Here is a 22,067-nt window from a genome sequence, read left to right as displayed (position 1 = left end):
CGGCTTAGTCCCTTTATCTGGGGTCGCCACAGCAGAATGAACCACCAACTATTCCAGACAACTTTTGGTCAACTATTGCCCTTCCAGCCTCAAATCAGTACAGGGAAACACCCATACACTATTGCATTTACTCTCACACGCATACACTACGGTTAATATAGTTTTTCAAATTCACTTATAGTGCATGTCTTTGGACTGTGGGACAAACCAGGGCACAGAAGAGAGCTACACGGACATGGGGAGAACATGCAAACTCCACACAGAAATGCCAGTTTTCCCTGCCAGGACTCTAAGAGGACAGTGTTAACCATTGAGCCCCTGTGACACCCTAACATGAAGTTATGTTTGTAAAATGCTTAGTCTTATTTGATACATTGGTCAAAATTCATGAAAAAAGGAATCGCCTTATTTTGTGTGACACCAATTATACAGAGCTTAATTCAGTATATATTCTAATACTCATTTTTCTTAACAATATGGCTCCTAAACCATCACCCTCTGGGTTCTAGTGTTACCCCCATTAGAAATGTATTCAGTGGCTGCTGTATTACACTAATTAAAATTAAAATAAAAAGTTTATTTTAGGAACTTTATCGAGGAACAAAGCATCAATTGGGGTCATAAAATCATTTTATGACTTTAATTTTTTGTGAGAAGCTAACACTTATGAGAAATAAATATCTCAAACTTAGCTCTGTAAAACAGGGGTGTCCAAGCTCGGTCCTGGAGGGCTGGTGTCCTGTTGAGTTTAGCTCCAACTTGCTTCAACACACCGGCCAGGATGTTTCTAGGATATAGTATGAGCTTGATCAACTGGTTCAGGTGTGTTTGATTAGGGTTAAAGCTAAACTCTCTAGGGCTGCATCCGAAACCGCCTACTACTCAGTAGGTACTGCATTTCAATTTAAACGTACTACTCGGCCGTTAGAATAGTACGTTCTACACGGTATGAATGTGAAAAGTATGAATGGAATTCGGACGTACTACATTTGCCATTTTGTCATGGTCACGTGACCTACCTGCGTCAGTTGCGTCGCTTCAGTCCCATTCATAAATTCTCTCGCGGGGCATCATTGGATATCACAGTGTGCATGGAATTCGCACATCAGAATCTCGCTGGAAGTAGTAAGTCATTCGGGTATATCTCGCATACTGATTTTTAAATTCTATGAATTTGGACATACTACTAGGCTCGCATACTGATTTTAGCGTACTGTATAGTATGAAAGTATGTGGTTTCAGACGCAACATAGGACATCAGCCCTCCAGGACCGAGTTTGGACACCCCTGCTGTAAATCAGCCTAAAATTAACCCATACAAGATATCAGCATCAGCTCAGCCAAATCTTCTAAGAAATACGCCTAAGAATTTTTTATTTATTTTTTGTTTTTGGAATAAGTACCTTATTTTTTAAATAATCATATTGTGAACTATATTGTTACCATAGAAATAAGATTAATCTTTTTTAATTAACCTTAATTAAACTGAGTAAAATGAGAGTTCCAAGCATGCTTTGCATCAAACTGTATAGGGTAAATATCAGTTGAAATAAAGTGTTATCATGTGTGTTTTTACACAGTATTAAAACACAGTATTTTACTTGCAGCAAAACTGTAAGGCTATATGTGGCATCTATTAATGTATTCTGTTTTCCTGTTTTTAAGATGCCTCTCTATCTCTCCCTCTCTTTCAGATGTGTACTCTTCTACAGTATTTCTGCGACTGTGAGCTCAGACACAGAGTTGAAGCCATAATGGCATACTCTGATAATTTTGTAGGGCAGATCCAGTCAAACCAGCGTGAGCGTTATAATGAGCTAATGAGAGCGTTTACTATGTCTGCTGCAGAAACAGCTCGCAGGACCCGAGAGTTTCGCTCTCCTCCACAAGAACAAGTATAACACACACCTATTTATATACAGTTGAAGTCAGAATTATTAGCCACCATTTGATTTTTTTTTCTTTTTTAAAATTTTTTTCCAAATAATATTTAACAGATCAAGGAAATTTTCACAGTATGTCTGATAATATTTTTCTTCTGGAGAAAGTCTTATTTGCCTTAATACGGATAGGATAAAAGCAGTTTTTAATTTTTTAAAAACCATTTTAGGGACAAAATTATTAGCGTCTTTAAGCTAATTTTTTTCTCTCGATAGTCTACCGAACAAACCATTGTAATACAATAATTTGCCTAATTACTCTATCCTGCCTAGTTAACCTAATTAACCTAGTTTAGTCTTGAAATGTCACTTTAAACTATATAGAAGTGTCTTGAAAATTAATAATTCTGACTTCTACTACATCGCCTCAGAATTTTAACAGATTTTTTTTTAGAGAGACTGATTGCTGTTTTTGTTCGTGCTTGTAGATTTTCCTGTTGACTAACTTCAAGCACAACCCAGAAGAAGAAGATTGCCCTGTCCCAGATGAAGTGCGAGAAACCCACAACAATTTCCACAATGACCTCCTGAATCACTGTGGTCAGTGTTGACAGTTTTCCTCAGTTGCTTTGATACTTTTCTTATGTAGAAATTAAATTCTTAAAACTACTTGTTCAACTTAGACTTCATCTAGTCACTTCATGACATACAGTTGAAACCAGAAGTTTACATACACTACATAAAAAGGCGGGGCGCAGTAGGTAGTGCTGTCACCTCACAGAAAGAAGGTCACTGGGTTGCTGGTTCGAGCCTCGGCTCAGTTGGTGTTTCTGTGTGGAGTTTCCATGTTCTCCCTGCATTTGCGTGGGTTTCCTCCGGGTGCTCTGGTTTCCCCCACAGTCCAAAGACATGCGGTACAGGTGAATTGGGTAGGCTAGATTGTCTGTAGTGTGTGTGTGTGTGTAGATGTTTCCCAGAGATGGGTTGCGGCTGGAAAGGCATCCACTGCGTAAAAACTTGCTGGAAAAGTTCTGCTGTGGCGACTAATAAAGGGACTAAGCCGACAAGAAAATGAATGAATGAATGAATATATAAAAAGGCACATAACCATTTAAAAAAGTCAGATGTTAATGTACCTAAACTTTTTCTTTTTAGGTAAGTTAGGATTATCAAATTTGCTTTTGTTATGCTTAACAGTAGAATAATGAGAGAGGTATTTTTCTTGAGAAATTGTGATTTTTCTTGAAAGTCAAGTTTACAAACAATAAGACTATTATGCCTCTCAAAAAGCTCAGATGATGGTGTCAAGGTTTTGGAAGTTTCTGATTTGCTAATTGACAACATTTGAGTTAATTGGAGGCACAACTGTAGAATAGTATTTAAGGAAAACCTAAAACACACTGCTTCCTTTACTGACAACGTGGGAAAACAAACAAGCCAGAATCAACAAAAAAGCTAGATTACAATTTGCCAAACTTCACTGGGAAAAAGAATAATTTTTGGAGACATGTCCTGTGGTCTGATGCAACTAAGATTGAACTGTTTGGCCATAATGACCAGTGTTACATTTGGAGGACAAAAGGGGAAAGCTTACACGCCTAGGAACACCATTCCAATTGTGAAGTATGGGGGTGGCAGCACCATGTTGTGGGGCTGTTTTGCTGCAGGAGGGACTGGTCCACTTCACAGCTTAGATAGCATCATGAAGAAAGAACATTTTGTAGAAATACTGAAGCAAAATCTCAAGACTTAGCCACAAATGGGTCTTCCAAACAGACCATGACCCTAAGCATACTGCCAGATTAGTTAAAATGAGCTTTAAGGACAACAGAATAAATGTTTTGGAGTGGCCATCACAAAGCCCTGATCTCAATTCTATAGAAAATTTGTGGGCAGAGTTGGAAAAGCTTGTGCGAGCAAGACAGCCAACAAATCTGACTCAGTTACACCAATTCTGTCAGGATGAATGGAACAAATCTTTTTCAAACTATTGCGAGAAGCTTGTGGAAGGATGCACAAAACATTTGACCAAAGTTATACAGTTTAAAAGGAAAGCTAAAAAAATCCAAAGAAATGTATGTAAACTTTTGACTGTCTAGAAATTAATTAAAAAAAAAAATCTCAAAAAATAAAATGATCTCATTATTCTGGCATTTAGCAAATGTAAATCATTTAGGTCAGGGGTGTCCAAACTCGATCCTGGAGGGCCGGTGTCCTGCAATGTTTAGCTCTAACTTCCTCCAACACATCTCCCTAGAAGTCTAGTACACCTTGAAAGAGCTTGATTATCTGGTTCAGGCGTGTTTAGTTGGGGTTGGAACTAAAATATGCAGGACACCTGCCCTCCAGGACCAAGTTTGGACACCACTGATTTAGGTAATCCTAACAGACCTAAAATAGTAAACGTTGAGTATGATTTACCATCAGACATTTGTTTTTAATGGTTATGTTCCTTTTTTTAGAGTGTATGTAAACCTCTGGTTTCAACTGTAAAATCAATTTAAACTAGAAAATGATTTGGGATACATACTTTTGATTGTTTACAATTTTCTGCTGTTTTCAACATTAATTAATTGTTTTTGTCTTGTTGATCAAAATATACATTTCTCCAAATATACATTTTTGTCTTATTCTCCAATATTGGCGTGCCTTAGTTTGTTGCACAAGTCACTGACTGCAAAAACTGAACTGAGCTGCGCAGATGAATCCTGAATTAATCAACCTGGGGTGCTTTTCCCAAAATGATTGTTAGCTGTCTAAGATTGCAAGTTTCCAGTTTTCATAGATGGTCGTTATATCCATATATTTGTGTCTGTGCAAAATTGTGGTTCTTATCCATTGTATCTTTTTGTACCTCAGGCGTCCACATTGAGGAAGAAGTGGAGGAGGAAGAGGTGGACACATCTCTGAGAGGCAGACTGCTCACTTTGGTGGACAAGGTCAAAAGCCTTAAGCAGAAAAAGGAAGAAGAGGAACCAGAGCCAGAGGAAGAACCCAAACCAAGTGAGTACACTGTATATAGTAAAACATCTCGAATACGTTGTTCAGATTCACTTAGTTTTGTGCCTTACTTAACCCTTTTATGTATGACATCGATTACAGTGGACAGATATTTAGAAACCATTTTGAACCATTTAGTGCCGAACTCCCAAAGAGTTTTCTATAATTTCATTTAATTGTTGTCTGTGTATCTCTTTTTTGTTTGGAAGTATTGCATCATACTTGTAAAATGTGGGGAAGGGATAAGGGAATGCAAGTTAATGAAAGGGAAGTATCTCAGAAATAAATGCTAAATCAAACAACGCTGGATCATGGTGCATACTTTATTAATTTTTAAAATGAGTTTCCAGCCATACATGATTGTTATTATTTAATGTTCTTTTGTGTGTTCATTTAAATTGTCCTTTGTAAGACTAAACAATACGTTCTGTTTAGTAAATGTATATTCTGTTGATGCATGGAATCCACTGTAGTGATTCAACATTAAGGGTTATCTCTGGATCGATATTTTTGCTTTCATGCAGGTCAAAATTGTGCAGTTGGTATATTTAGTGTTACAGTTTGGGAACATTCTTTCCATCAGGTACTTTACAGGAGTTGATATCCCACACAATGATCCACTGGGCTCAAGAGGCCTTTATTCAGAATCCAGAGCTGGTGCGACTCATGTTCAGTCTTCTCCACCGGCAGTATGATGCTCTTGGAGAGCTGATTCGTGCACTGCCCAAGGCTTACGCCATCAGTGCCGTGTCTGTACAAGACACGATGGAAATGCTGGAGTGCCTGGGGCAGATTCGATCTCTGCTTATTGTCCAGATGGGTCCGGAAGAGGAAAGACTCATGATCCAGAGCATTGGGTGGGTGTCTTAAATGACTGCTGATGGATATAGTAGATAAAGTGCATGAAATGTCCTCACATATTTAATGTTTACTTCATTTAAAAAGTTAAAATGCACGTAACCAAGACGAAAATATAGTATTAATAGTTTATTAATTATTTAATTCAACTTAAAGCTGACAGAAACAAAAACAGCTAATTTAGTATACACTAACCTGCATTATTCAGTCACAGGGTGGCGCCAAAGAGTCAAAAACAGTCACGACATTTCAAAGTTTCCAGATGAGCCTGTTATTTAGCGGTTGTTATCTCAGGAATAACATACCTTAAAATGTTGCAACTCACCAATCAGAACTGAGTATTCCAGACAGCTTTCTTATAAATTGTATTAGTTTTAATATTGTATAAATGTATAATATAGAATTGTTTTTTTCTTTTAATATCCATACTTACCTGAAATAAAGTCTATTTGCTGTTCATTTTTAGAAATACTAATAGAATTTTTGTAATCAGTCTAAATTAATTAAATGAAAACAATAATTGAGAATCAAATTCATTATTGAATCAGATCAATATGATACTTTATAAATCAGAATTTATTCATTCAGGACATCTAAATCAATGCCCAGCACTGTTTACCTCAATTAGTTCTGGGACAGTTTTGTAATTTCTTTGATTAATTCTTTGCATCTTTGCTCAATAAAAGTACTTTTTTAAAGTCCAGTTGATACCAAATATGTATTTCCATTTTTTATTTTTTTTTGTCTACGAACATTATATCTTATGTATCAAGTGTTTACATCTACTGTCTTGTAGGAACATCATGAACAACAAAGTGTTCTACCAGCACCCTAACCTGATGCGAGCGCTGGGCATGCATGAGACAGTCATGGAGGTGATGGTCAACGTGCTGGGAGGTGGAGGAGATTCAAAGGTGCAGTCCTGTTTCTATACTGAACACTTAAAAACTATTATTCCAGGACACGGATCTCAATCTGCTATTGAAAGTGATGAAAAAATGAATAAATAAATATATATAATTTCTGTCTGCAGGAAATTCGATTTCCACAAATGGTGACCAACTGCTGTCGCTTCCTGTGCTACTTCTGCAGAATCAGCCGCCAGAACCAGCGCTCCATGTTTGACCACCTCTCTTACTTGCTGCAGAACAGTGGCATTGGACTGGGTTGGTGGCTTTATAGAACTGACGTACTGATGCCATGTTTTTTATCAGGGTTATTTATACCAAGACATGCATCTACAGCATCATATAGCAATATATTCTAAAGTTGTTTATTAGAGGTGCTTGCTGCAGTTATGTTGATTGCTGTTTTAAATGCTTAGGTAAATCTATAAAAACTCTTCTTATAAAATGTTTTAAATTCTGTAACGGGGAAGTGGCGCTGACAACGGATATTGAGGGTTCAAATGCAGGTTTATTAAATGGATGGTCAGAGAAGTAATGATCAACACAGGAGCAAACAGATGTATAAGGGCACTCCAGCGTCCTTGTCAAAATAACAGGCAGATGGACAACTGAAAACAAACAAGGTGGGGTCAGGGTCAAAAACACAGCAAAGCAAGACAAAGGTAAACTCGTTGTAGTGTCACTAGAACAGATAACAAGACTCAGCAATCAGTGGCTGTTTCTCAATATGCGTTCTTCAGCGGTCTTGCGTCCTCGTGTTCTCGTGCAACGTCATCATCAGCTGCCTAAGTTCAGTTCCAATACTCAAGACCGCAAGTACGGAGGACGCGTGAAACTTCCCGGATGTGTTCTTGATATCGAGAACGCACTGATGCAGACTTGAGCACCGAACTCGCTCTGGAAGTCCCAGAAGTCATTGCGACTGGAGGTGGGAAGCGCTGCATTTTATCTAGATTTATTATTAAAGTTCAGAGATATCACTTATTTACCTCAGGAGTTTCCCTTAATGAAACGGTGAAAGTAAACATTACCATGAATATCTTAAAAAAGGAATAAACACATTAAAGGTGTTTGTTTGGTGAAAATCGTATTAAAATTGGTTTTATTTATATTTTGCAGAGTATATTTATAATGTTTTTATGCAAAGTATATATTTTGAAGAGGGGGACAACAATAAATCGTTGTATGAGTGCTGTAATGTTTAAATAATTTCCATTTAAAACGCGTGAAGGTCATGTGACCATCAGGAAGAACGCAGCATCCCATTTCTCAAAGGACGCGTTCTCTGCCCTCGTGGTCTCCTGAGTTCGTTCTTCCGAGGACACCTGGCAAGACCGGTCTCCACAAGAACACAAGTCCGTTCTCTGCGTTCTTGGAATTGAGAAACAGCCAGTGTCTCAAAGTGAGCCATAAATATGTGTGTGTAATCAGTCCATAATCAATGGAGACTTGGAGCAGGTGTGTGTGTAGCATGACAGGAATTGTAGTCTACTATGAGGCAGGATTGTAGCTTGTGTGAGTGTGAATGTTTTACAGCAATCTATGGTGGTTAGATCGCTGGTGATCGAGACAAAGACTGCTGTTAGTTTATTTTATTTATTTAATTGTTTTCGATAAAGCATAAAATGCTATAATATGTTGATAGATAGATACATGCTAAGTTAAAAAAAAAAAAAAAAACAATACTACAACCAGTTATGAAATCCATTATGATCTCACCCACTGCCAGTTTGCCCAAAAGCATTCACACAGTCTGATTTGCCAGTCTAAGATTGTGATTCTACACTCTAATTTTAAATTTTTTTTAATTAACAACTGAGTCTGGGTTGTTTTGGAATCCATTGGTCTGATATGTGCAAAAGAGGGGAGGGGTAAATTATCAATCTGCCAAAGCTTTATGACCAGAAGTGTAGTAAAAATCTATTGCATATTGGAGAGAGAGAATTATCTGAAAGCCCAGGTGTTACCTGTTTGTTCCTGTTAGTTTTGTCAATCTGGCAGCCTGCGTGAGACAATTTCAGTGACCCTGGACCATAAAACCAATCATAAGTGTCATTTTTTTGGAAATTACTATTTCTACATCACCTGAAAGCTGAATAAATAGGCTTTTCGTTGATGTGCACTTTGTTCGCATACAATAATATTTGGCTGAGATGCAACTATTTAAATAATTAGGGTTCAAAATAAAGTTAAAATCTGAGAAAATTGCCTGTTAAATTGTGTAAATAAAGTGAATAGCTGTGTGCATTACTACTACTAAGTAGGTTTGGTATATTTACAGTTAAAAATGTACAAAATATACTCATGGAATATGTTCTTTATTTAATACACTTTACATATAAAGTTGGCGGTTCATTCCACTGTGGTAACCCCTTATTAATAAAGGGACTAAGCCGAAAAGAAAATGAATGAATGACTTATTGTATTTTGTCTTGAAAGAATAATCTATCACTTAGACCCATTTAATGAATGTTTGGCTTTTGTCAAAAATATAAACACGAGCAATGTAAGACAGATATTTTGGTGGTCCAGGGTCACATTTATAATTTTGGATACTGCACATTTAGCTAAACAGATCATTTATTTGTCCTCTAAAAGGAAATGTAATACATCTACTTTCTAAAAAGAAATCGAAAAACATAAATATTATTAAATCAAAATGGATTGAAAAATATTATTGTTGCCCTATAGGAATGCGTGGATCTACTCCTCTGGATGTTGCTGCTGCATCCTGCATTGACAACAATGAGCTGGCACTGGCCCTGCAAGAGCAAGACCTTGAAATGGTATTATTAAAATACATTTGTCTTGTTTGCAGAATAAATAAAAATTTATTTTGTAGCACCACATAATTATAATGATTCTCTGTGCTGTCAGGTGGTGACTTATCTGGCTGGGTGTGGCCTTCGAATGTGCCCCATGCTTCTGTCTAAAGGCTATCCTGACATAGGGTGGAATCCAGGTGGAGGAGAGAGATATCTGGACTTCCTGCGCTTCGCTGTGTTTGTAAATGGTTAGCACATTTAGAGCATTTTGTTTCTAGATCCTTGGTGCAAGTAGCAAAAATATGAATATATCTTTGCATTCAACAATGTTATTCTTCTACTAGTAAATCTATGGCATCCCTTGGAAAATTTTTCAGTTATAGAGGACAGTCTACACATTACCTGCACTGCACTGATATTGCAGATTTTTCTCAAATGTTCTAACTTTCTAAATATTAAACTGTAAATAGATTACAAATAAATCATCCTCTAAATCCTCATGACGATTCAGTTGACAATTAATTAGTCAAACTGTTGAAGTTATTTAGTAAAACTGTTCTCAAGTTAGGGCTGTACGATTAATCAAAAGTAAATCAAGGTTGCGAATCAGCAAAAGCTGCAATTTTTATGCACATCTTGTCAGGAAAACACGGCTCTCTGATCAATAGTAAATCTCCCACTATTTCAGATGCAGCAACACAAAGCCATAGTTCACTGAGAAGCGACACAAAGCTGATCTTTGATTTCAGACAAAAACCAATTGAATCATTCACATTACATTTGCATAGCTTGTCAGTGAACCAATATTTTCCATGAAGCAGGTGCTGGAAATTTACTGCTGATTGCAGAGCCAGCTTTACTGACAAAATACGCATGCAATAGTCAAGTCCTATCTCAAATAACATGTAAGTCGATTATACGAGCATATCAAATCAAGTGAGATGCTAAATCTCTCCAATGTGTGTTCATATCAACCTGGTTTGTGTTATGACAATCATGAGTTTACTTCCACAGTTAGTGCCACCTAGTGGTCGAGAGATGTGAAAAAATACTACAACTGCACTTACATGCTTTATCACTTTTGAACAGTAGGTGTTAGCATATTAATGTGACATGCTCCTTCAAATCTAAATATTTTTTCCCAAACTGTTTAAAAGCTATAAGAAAAAGTGGTAATTGTTTCATACCTACCCACCACTAGGTGGCACTGAGCTAACACTGTGCAGGTAAGTTCATGATTGCATGTTTCCACTGACTGGTACAGTACGGTACGGTTCGGGTCGGTACGGGTCACCTTTAGGCTTGCGTTTCCACTAGCAAGGGTACCCTTTTGGTGGGCGTAGTGTATGACAAAGTTTCAGTCGATGTAATTTTCGCTCGAGAAAATGTCTACAGTAAAGCCGTACAGGTCATTTACTTATCATATGAAAAGCACTTCTTACAAATCAGACGCTTTACACACATAAATACTTCAGTATAAATGTTTATTACTAACTTTTCTATGATCATGAGTTGATTATAACTGCAGATCAATGACAGTGCGAAATAGCCTACTTTAACGTCTGTAATTATTTAAAATAAATAAATAAATGAACATATATGAACACATATAGACCCTTACAGTCCCCGATAACTATAGAAAAAGTACACACAGCATACATTTTGTCCTTAATTAGGTTCTGAACAACACAAAGTATAGCCTACAGTCAGTGAAAACCTCTTATCTGTGTCTGTAATCTTCAGCAGCACATGTAGCCTCTGTCTAAAAGGGGATGATGAAAATTAAAACAAGGCAGTTTGTTCAAATTTGCTGAAGAAATAATGTGCTCCTTGGCTTCCCCTTTTTTCCACGCTCCACTCTCGCGTTTGTCCTTTTCTTTCTGAATGTGTCATTCTCGCATTTGTCAGCTTCTCACAGGATCGGGTTCCCAAAGCTTGTCGATAATCAAGCGCACGTTATAATTATCAGCTCAAGAAGTTTGTTATTTCAGATATAGACCCGGCGAGGGCAAGTTATCTCTTATTTCAAACATGGCAGGTCCTTTGTTTACATTCTGGCTAGTTGCCTAAGCAAATGACGTATCTCTGTAAACCAATAGCGTTCACCTGCGTGTCTAGCTCCGCCTTTTAATACCCTTTCTTGTGTTTGCGACCCTTTCGTAAGGGTGCCAAAAAAGTTGTACAGTACGGTTTGGTTCGGTACGCCTTTTGACAATGGAAACGGCCATAAAAGTGAACCAAACCGAACTGTACCATACTGTACCACTCAGTGGAAACGGGCCATAAACACTAACCACGGTTAACGGGAACACACATTGTAAAGATGTAACCTCACACTTAATTTCATTTGCTCTTATATCTCATGATTCATTTTGTAGATCAATAGTTGTGTACTCAGCAATTCTGCAAAAGTTGTCTTAAAATGAATTTAATTAATGAAGTACCTTTTGCACTTTTGTCTTTTCTGCAGGTGAGAGCGTAGAGGAGAATGCTAATGTGGTTGTTCGTCTGTTGATTCGTCGTCCTGAGTGCTTTGGCCCTGCCCTGAGAGGAGAGGGTGGTGCTGGTCTGTTAGCAGCCATTGAGGAGGCCATTAAGATCTCTGAAGACCCTGCCAGAGATGGGCCAACTCCTAAAAAAGACAGACGCTTCATGTAAGACCTTACAATAAATGTTTGGAGGATTTTGCTTTTCATTTAAAGGGGGCCTACTTGGAAAAAACACTTTTATAAGAGGTTTAAACACAGTGTGTAAATCACACTTCATTAAAACAGTCAGCAGAAACATTTAGATTGACATGCTCCCTTTGTACATGTCATGAGAGCCCGTCCACTAGTGACCGCTCCCTCATTAGAATAGGATGTTAGTATTGTTTTTGAATCTGTAACTATGCTGACACATAGGCATTTTTTAGCTCCGCCGTCTTTTGAAAAGAGTGCCTTGGAGCACAATCCCTTTTGAATATGTAAAAACTGTCACCTATTAGGATCAAAACCTAAAAGGGGCACATTCAAAGAGTTATAAAACATTATTTGTGGGATATTTTGAGTTAAAACTTCATATGGACACTCAAGGGAACATCAGATGCTTATTTTACATCTTGTAAAAATGTGACCTCTATGATTGGTTTACAGGTTTGGAGGGGAGGATCAGCACGAAGAGAATAGATTACATCTTGGAAATGCTATTATGTCATTTTATTCTGCCCTTATTGACTTGCTGGGTCGCTGTGCTCCTGAGATGCATGTAAGTATAAAAGATTGAATAATATGGCCTTTTAGACTATGACAAAGGGATTGCATATACAGATTAGCATTTAAAAAATCATTCTCAGCAAGTATGCATTTATTTGATCAAAAAGATTCAGTCAAGAAATACTATTGTGAATTTTGTTATAGTATGAAAAACTAAATACAATATTTAAATACTATTAAAATATGTCGTTAATATATTTATTTGAATGATTGTTTTATTATTCCTGGCTTCAGACAAGATATATAATAATAATAAGTTTGCTTAAATAAATAATACTAGTGTTTATTGTAACTTACAATCTGATAATGTCATAATTGCAGGATAAAATTAATTAATTGCTTAATATTATTTTTTAAAACAAAGAAAATCGGTCTGACATAAACAATGGCATTCAAATTGACCTATTTTCAAATGTTCACAGTTGATCCAAGCAGGTAAAGGCGAAGCTTTGAGAATCCGAGCCATCTTGCGATCTCTTGTGCCCATTGAAGACTTGGTTGGAGTCATCAGTCTTCCTGTTCAAATCCCCACCTTTGGCAAAGGTACATGAGAAACCACAAGATGTGGAAATATTTGTGCAGATTATAAAAATAAATACTGTCAGTCATGTAGTGAGATTTATTAAATAGTTTTAGAATAAACTAAGTTAACTTACCATGTAATAACCATTTATTCACATACAGTTATCTCAGATCACATAAACAAAGGAAAATAATTAGCGGTTAATTTGTTTGTTAATTAGGGGTCTACAATAATTTCTCTGGGTTTGTATAAATTAAGAAAGAAAGTGTTAGTATAGTGTAAATTTGTCTTATTTAAAGATCAGTGGGTAATGAACAAGTAAAACGAGGGATAGATTCTAACAAAAATTACAGATATGCAAAGTCTGAGATAGACTCTGCTCATGAGATTGAGGCAATCGCTTACTCAAACTCTCATTGTAAGATGTAGTCAGCAAACTGAGGTGAACTTTTACCTGAGAACTACAGCACGTTCTCAAACTGTAATAAAATGTAAATGTGAGTACAGAATAATTTCTGTTCAATATCCCTCAGTAAGTTAAACAGTCAAAAGTCTAGCGCTACAGCCCCTGCCGACTAACAGCCTCCTCCAGGTATTAAAGCCTACACAGTAGCATGGATATTGTCATGTGAACTCTGACAATTAATTATAGATTTATATAACGGAGCCTGTAGAAACAAAAATTACTGTATGTTTAGTAAAACCTCATTTGTCCTAACCATTTGTGTCCTTTATGGTAAAAAAAAATCACAATATATAGAACTTTGTTATGATTACTTTAAAAATGAAGTGCTAAAGTTTTGCATCTTCTATGCCTTTTGTAGCATGATATGCAAACTGCAGTGGTTCTTATAATCTGTTTTACTTTTTACACTGTGAAAACAGGCCACTGTAAACTCTTTTTATATTTCGCTACATTTCATAGATGGTCAGATCGTTGAGCCAAAAATGTCAGCGAGTTTCGTGCCAGACCACAAAGCCTCCATGGTTCTTTTCCTGGACAGAGTGTACGGCATCGATAACCAGGACTTCCTGTTACATGTGCTAGAAGTGGGTTTCCTGCCTGATATGAGAGCTTCAGCCTCTCTGGATACGGTAAACTCAATCATATATTTCTGATTTTTCATTATACTAGTCAGTTTTTGGTGTAATTAGCTATGAAGTAACCAGTTACTGTAATTAAATGACTTTTTCCTCAGAAAAAGTAAAGTAAGGGATTATTTTTCATTTATTGGTTAAAATGTACTTGCCTAAAATACTTTAAATAAATTCAACAGTTCTGTATAAATCAATTCACAGCAGAAAAGTAATTTTGTTTTGTTATATATGCAAATTGTTTATTTTTTTTCATATTTCATTCATCAAGACTATTGCATATGCTTAAAAATATATTGCATATGCTTAAGAAAGAAATTAATAACAAAACTCTTGTACATTTGAAATGGTACAATTTAAAAAAAATAAAACTTAATAATAAATTAAGCTATTCATTTGATTTCAATTTAATTTATCTTTTTGAGATTTACATAAATTTCAGTTGCATAGGGTCAAGTAATTACATTCCTTATTGAATAATTAATTTACTTTTCTAAGTAATTACAGGGTTCCCACACTTCTTGAAAGTATTTCAATTTCAGACAAATGCATTCAAGACCTGCAAAGTATTTTAAAACAAGCACAGGTCATTAAAAGAGCTTAAATTAAATTTGAAACTAAATTAGTTGGTGTTGTTGCAACAATTTGTCACCTTGTAATAATTATAAGGTTCTATCTGCGTTCTGAATGATTTTGAGATAGTGACCTTTAAATTTTTTGCATTCCATAGCAAACAGTATGTGTGTAACATTTTTTTTTTTTTATAAAAAGTCTTAATGTAAACAACTTATTAAAAAAATCCCATAATGTAAATATGTTAGAATATGTCAATAACTCAATTTTGACAAAAATGTCAAATAGAACCATATAATACTAAGGTGACGAATTTTAATGTGCTGCTGTCAAAAACAAAATGACAAATCTTTTACAAGAACTGACAAATAATGCACATTATTATTATTTTAGAAGCCCCATTTGAATATCACCAGTCAACAAATTTTAAGGGTCACACTTTATTTTGATTGTGCATTTGTTGAATTTAAGTTACATTGCATTAACATGCCAACTAAGTCTTATTAGATTATAAGTAGACTGTTAGGTTGGGTTGAGGTTAGGGTTAATGTAAGTTGACAAGTAGTTGCAAAGCTTCTTATATGTCTGTTCTTAAATATCTGTTGAAGGAGCAGTATCAACAGATATTAAGAAGAGTCTATTAATACTCAAATGGACCATCAAAATAAAGTGTTACCATTTTAATTTCTTCAAACACTTTTTGAAAATGACACAATCAAAATCATCACTCCTGACATTTTCATGTATATTTAAAGTGTAAGTGAATTGTGAAAGAACTTTCATAGTGCTACATATGTTGGCGGTGAGAATTAATTTCAATTATGTAATTAGTCATTTATAACTTTTTTGAATTAACTTACCCAACACTGATACTAACTTTACCATTTCGTAATCTAAACTGCTCTGGAATGATCTGCTCCTCCAGGTGGCGTTCAGCACCACAGAAATGGCTCTGGCTCTGAACCGTTACTTGTGTTCTGCCGTTCTGCCTCTGCTCACTAAATGTGCCCCACTGTTCGCTGGCACTGATCATCGCGCCATCATGATCGACTCTATGCTGCACACCATCTACAGGCTGTCCCGAGGCCGTGCCCTTACCAAAGCCCAGAGGGACGTCATCGAGGACTGCCTTATGTCTCTTGTCAAGTCAGTAATCCACTCTCTGGCATCAGCTACTATAGATGTCAAGCTTAGAAATGCACCACCAGTCAGAAGTTCTGGGATTAGTAGAACTGTGCTTGAAATCACATACTACTTGTAGGGGTGAGCGATATGACAAAAATCTCATATTAGTCATCTCATATCCTTATAACGATATATTTCAAGATATAGTAGGATTTGATGTACATTCAATCAGTTTATAAATATTGAAGACATGTTATAGACTGTTTCTGTTTTTACAGTTTAAAGTATATACTCAAAAAAGCACTCATTAATACTGTATGGGATCACAAAATCAAGGTTTCGAGGTTATGTCCATGTTAGCCTCTCTCACTTGATAAAGTAGAATGTACTTTAAAATGGTGTCAGCTGTTCATCCGAGGGGAGGTGATAGAAAGTTCACAAATGTGTGTCTTAAAGTAAACGCGTTCATTGGATGCGCACATCAGAATTACACCAGAAGTACCAGTTCATCTCAGTACTTCTGGCATGCTATTTTCACATACTAAAAAGTAGTACTGTAGTATGTATTGTAGTTCGGAGGCAGTGTAAGATATCAAAACTATTTTAAAAGAAATCTATTCTGAATATAATAAGCCTATTTTCAAAAAAGTGGTGTTCCTTTAAACACATAAAAACATATTAAGCCCATACTTTTGACCAGAAGTGTACAAAACTCCAATACTGGAGCTAATGAAGTACTATTTGTGTATTTCAGGTATCTGCGGCCATCTATGTTGCAGCATCTGTTGAGAAGGCTGGTGTTTGATGTGCCAATCTTAAATGAGTATGCCAAGATGCCCCTCAAGGTATTCAAATATATTTTTCTTCTTCTTCTTCTACTTTTACTTCTACATCTACTTCCACTTCTACATCTTCTTCTTCATCATCATCATCATCTTCTTCTACATCTTTTTCTTCTACTTCAACATATTCTTCTTCAACTATTACTGCTACCTCTACGTCTACTTCTTCTACATCTTCCCGTTCTATTTCTACTGCTTCTTCCACTTCTACTTCTTCTACATCTAACCCTTATACGCGTCTTTCGGATGAGACGTTAAACTGAGGTCCTGACTCTCTGTGGACATTAAAAATCCCATGGCACTTCTCGTGAAAGAGCAGGGGTGTAACCCCGGTGTCCTGGCCAAAGTCCCTCTATCGGCCCTTACGATCATGGCCTCCCAATCATCCCCATCCACCAAATTGGCTCTATTACTGTCTCTCCTCTCCACCAATAGCTGGTGTGTAGTGAGCGCACTGGCGCCATTGTCCTGTGGCAGCCGTCGCATCATCCGAGTGGATGCTGCACACTGGTGGTGGTGTGGAGAGACCCCCTCTCATGATTGTGAAGTGCTTTGGGTGTATGGCCATACACAAAAAATGTGCTATATAAATACACATTACATTCTATGTCTACTTCTTTTACTATTACTTCTACCTCTACTTCCACATCTACATCTTCTAACTCTTCTACATCTTTTTCTTCTACTTTTACATCTTCATCTACTTATACTTCTTTACATTGTCCTCTACTACTACTACTTCTTCCTCTGCTTCTTCTACTTTTTATTTTACTTCTACTTGTTCTACCTCTACCTCTACTTCTTCTAAATCTTCTTTTTCTCCTTCTCCTTCTACTTCTAAAGCTTCTTCTACAATTACTTCTACCTCTACTTCTTCTACATCTTCTTATTCTCCTTCTCCTACTTCTATATCTTCTTCTTTTACTATTACTTTGACCTCTACTTCCACGTCTGCATCTTCTTCATTATCTTTTTTCTACATCTTTTTCTTCTACTTCTAGATATTTTTCTACTTTTACTCCTACCTCTATGTCTTCTTCTTCTTCTTCTTCTTCTTCTTCTTCTTCTTCTTCTTCTTCTTCTTCTTCTTCTTCTTCTTCATTTTCTTTTTCTACTACCTCTACTTCTACATATTCTTTTTCTACTACTTCTACACTATCTTCTTCCTCTACATCAGTGGTCTCAAAACTCAATTCCTGGAGGGCCATTGCTCTGCAGATTTTAGCTCCAACCACCTTAAACTGCTACTACTTCTACTTCTTCTTCTACATCTTCTACTTCTACATCTACTTCTACATTTTTTCTGCCTCTACATATTTTACTTCTACTTCTACATCTTCTTCATCTTCATCTTCTACTTCTTCTTCTTTTTCTTCTTCTTCTTCTTCAGCAGATGAATTCTAAATGAAGTGTTTACGAGCATCTAAAATACTTGTCATCTTATTTGTGTATAAATTTAGTGCAATTTTTATAACTCCTACTTTATCTGTTCCTATATTGTTTAGCTGTTGACCAATCACTACGAGCGCTGCTGGAAGTATTATTGCCTGCCGAACGGATGGGCAAACTTCGGAGTCACATCAGAAGAGGAGTTGCATCTCTCACGCAAACTCTTCTGGGGCATATTTGAGTCTCTCGCACACAAGGTTTCACAGACGCAAACAGCTTTTAGCAGATGAATTCTAAATGAAATGTGTACTAGCATCTACAGCATTTGTCATCTTGTCTGTGTAGAAATTTGATGCAGAGCTGTTTAAGATCGCCATGCCCTGCATCTGTGCCATCGCCGGTGCCATTCCTCCAGACTATGTGGATGCAAGTTATTCATCAATGACTGAGAAGAAAGCGTCTGTTGATGCTGAGGGCAACTTCGACCCCAAACCAGTGGAAACTACCAAGTGAGAAAATAATCAGCTGCAGTTAAAGTGCTGTTATTATTTTTCTGAAGGTTATGAGACAGGTTGTGAGTATCTTTGTGATTATATCTGTGCATTATAATGTTATTTATTAGACTTTTCTGCATTTTGGTCTATTTACATATTTTCTAAATTGAAGTGTTAATCAGGTAAATTCCATTATATAATAGTATTCATATTTTACTGCAGTTTTCTAAAGTTATTATTATTATTATTATTATTGTTGTTGTTGTTGTTATTATTATTATTATTATTATTATTATTATTATTATTATTATTATTATTATTAAAGCAATACAGTTCACATTATCAACCAGCATAAATTGTTTTGTTTTTTGTTGAAAATGAATAAAAATAAATGAGACTAGAAGCCTTGACACATTCAAGTCATGAAAATTCTACACATTCTAGGAAAAGTGAGGGAATTTGACATTAAGCTGAAAGTGTAAACTTTTTATTATTATTGATTTTATTAATTTATTATTATAAAATGTGTGATTACATGCCTGCAATTTAACCTCATAAACCAAAGCAATCATTGTTTCTTATTCAAATGAACAACACCAAGAGAACGATAATGTTTCTTTTGTTTTTGTTTTTTGGCTCATTTTTGCAGCACCATCATTCCCGAGAGACTTGATGCCTTCATTAACAAATATGCTGAGCACACTCATGATAAATGGGCTTTTGAGAAGGTTAGCATCATGACTTATGCTCATCTGTGGAAGCCAAATGCATTGTGGGACTGGGGAGCAGCTTGTAACTTTTGCTATCCGTCTTTCAGATCCAAAACAACTGGACATACGGAGAGGTTCTAGATGAGAACGCAAAAACTCACCCCATGCTGCGGCCTTATAAAACTTTCTCTGAAAAGGTCCGATGGCTCCTTGATGCAACGTCATGCCTGTCTGCTTTGTTTTGATAAGTTGTTGTCAAGATCAACCTCCATTTCGCTTTCTCTCTGTAGGATAAGGAGATCTATCGCTGGCCCATTAAGGAGTCCATCAAGGCCATGCTGGCATGGGAATGGACTTTGGAGAAAGCCAGAGATGGGGAGACTGAGGTAAAAACTGAGGTGAAGGCCACCAGGAAGATCTCCCAGACTGCACAGGTAACAGAGACGAACAAAACTGAAACTTAATCTTTTTTTTTTGAACCCAATGTTAGGAACTCAGATAGAAATGTTTTGACTGCTAAAATGTTAAGGAACTCATCTCGCAATTGCATCATCGGGTTTATCTATATTTGTCAATCCATCTCATTATGATAATATATATCAACTAGTGCTGTTTGAAGATTAATCATGACTAATCGCACACAAAATAATAGTTCGTTTTAATGTTTGTATATGCGTGTACTATGTATCCTTATGTATATATACATGCACACATATATGTGTATTTTATTTCATATGTGATTAGTCATGATTAATCATTTAACTTTCATATTCACTATTCATTTATGCAGTATAGGTGAATTGAATAAACTAAATTGGCCATAGTGTATGTATTTGCCCGTAGTGTAGTGTGAATTATTGTGCATGGGTTTTCTCCATACTGAGAGTTGTGGCTGAAAGGGTATCCGCTGTGTAAAACATAAGCTGGAATAGTTGGCGGATCATGCCACTGTGGCAACCTCTGAAAGAGAGACTAAGCCGAAGGAAAATGAATGAAGGAAAAAATGTGGAACGAAAAGTCACTTTTTAAAAATATATACATATTCAATGCAAATTTACCTAAAAATAGAATGTTTCAGTTTCTTTAAATGTTCATTCATTCATTTTATTTTCGGCTTAGTCCCTTTATTAATCCGAGGTCGTCACAGCGGAATGAACCGCCAACTTATCCAGCATGTTTTTACGCAGCGGATGCCCTTCCAGCCGCAACCCATCTCTGGGAAACATCCACACACACTTATTCACACTCATACACTATGGACATTTTAGCCTACCCAATTCACCTGTACTGCATGTCTTTGGACTGTGGGGGAAATCGGAGCACCCGGAGGAAACCCACGCGAACGCTGGGAGAACATGCAAACTCTACACAGAAACGCCAACTGACCTAGCCGAGGCTCGAAACAGCGACCTTCTTGCTGTGAGGCAACAGCACTACCTACTGTGCCACTACGTAGCCTGTCTTTAAACATATAAAAAAATTAAATATTATACTATAAAACTAAGACATCTTACAATACTGAGCATGAAGTTAATCTTAATGTATTTACTAATATGAACAAACAGAACAATACTTGTACAGCATTTATTAGTCATAGTTCAAGATTTAAAGGGCACCTATATTACCTCTTTTTTAAGATTTGATATTGATAATATGGTTCTTCTGAGTATGCCTGTCATAGTCACACAATGACGACAAAGAGGGTTATCAAGGTAAAGATGAAGCAGCAGGAATGAGCCGGGGATGTGACAACACCAGTTTAGATTCAGTTCAAAACACAATTTAGATTTTTTTTTACTTTAATGTGTTAAAAAAAAGTGTCATTTTGGGGGCGTGTACACAGGTCACTGTTTTAGGGGTGTGTTGCTTCATATGAAAATTTGTTTTGACTTCTCGCCGAACCTAACAAGGGGGTGGAGCCAGGAGCTCCCTCGCTTTGTGTATGGCAACAGACAGGCAGACAGAGAGAAGCAACATGAGTGAGAGGACCAGCATTCAGCTCATCCACATGTACTCGGACACAGACCAAGCAGAGACTACTGTTGAGGAATCAATATTCCTAATGTGCCAGAATGAGTCAGAGTGATAGTTACAAAATCATTTGTGTCTTTGTTTAGTTTTACAGCCGCTATGTAACAATGCATGCGTCATCCCTGTAGGGATGCAACGATTAACCGGTTTTACTATTACCAACGCTTTAATTTGTCATGGTTAATTAATCATAAAGGCTTCTCAACACAGTGTTTCTGCATGGAACAAAACTGTGGCAACTAAACAAAGTTATGCCAACTGTGTGCTAGTTTAAAGTTCCAAGCTTGTACACCGAGACTAATAATCACACACACTGGATTAACTTTAACTGAGGCTATAACTAAGTTATAGCAAGTTCATAATTCCCTATGGAGAGACACACACGTGAGGCAACTCTGCTTCTGTAATCGCGGTAAATGCAAACAGCTGAAATTAAGGATGACGCAATGAGAAGTACACTGGTTTGCAAACCCACCTAAAGTTACAAACAATGGCGCCAATGAGAGCGACCATGTGGTGAACGTTGATCCGCCAGCCGAGATCAATTGAGTGTGTTCGGAGAGATGCTGAAAGACTTGGTGGATCAGCTGTTTTTAATGGCCTGAATCTCGATACGTTGC

At 36.6% G+C, this 22,067-nt stretch overlaps 1 protein-coding gene across 28 annotated transcripts in view; it reads left to right on the top strand.

Moving 5' to 3' along the window:
• Positions 1-22,067, top strand: part of ryr1b (ryanodine receptor 1b (skeletal)) — a 243,794-nt gene that overhangs the window by 130,624 nt on the left and 91,103 nt on the right. For all 28 annotated transcript variants that reach the window (XR_012393781.1, XR_012393780.1, XM_073929492.1 and 25 more), the window contains 19 exon segments: positions 1,695-1,895; positions 2,369-2,480; positions 4,740-4,883; positions 5,464-5,737; positions 6,535-6,652; positions 6,772-6,904; positions 9,338-9,432; positions 9,524-9,659; positions 11,882-12,065; positions 12,546-12,657; positions 13,088-13,208; positions 14,114-14,283; positions 15,782-16,002; positions 16,736-16,826; positions 18,329-18,469; positions 18,558-18,721; positions 19,356-19,434; positions 19,524-19,613; positions 19,707-19,850. Coding sequence is in view for 26 of the 28 variants with exons in the window: in XM_073929492.1 (XP_073785593.1) it covers positions 1,695-1,895; positions 2,369-2,480; positions 4,740-4,883; positions 5,464-5,737; positions 6,535-6,652; positions 6,772-6,904; positions 9,338-9,432; positions 9,524-9,659; positions 11,882-12,065; positions 12,546-12,657; positions 13,088-13,208; positions 14,114-14,283; positions 15,782-16,002; positions 16,736-16,826; positions 18,329-18,469; positions 18,558-18,721; positions 19,356-19,434; positions 19,524-19,613; positions 19,707-19,850 (2,730 nt within the window). In the remaining 2 variants the exon portion in view is untranslated.

Source organism: Danio rerio, chromosome 18 (assembly GCF_049306965.1).
Source record: "Danio rerio strain Tuebingen ecotype United States chromosome 18, GRCz12tu, whole genome shotgun sequence".
NCBI lineage: Eukaryota > Metazoa > Chordata > Actinopteri > Cypriniformes > Danionidae > Danio > Danio rerio.
Note: the sequence above shows the minus strand (reverse complement) of the source record. Positions and strands in the feature narration are given on the sequence as shown.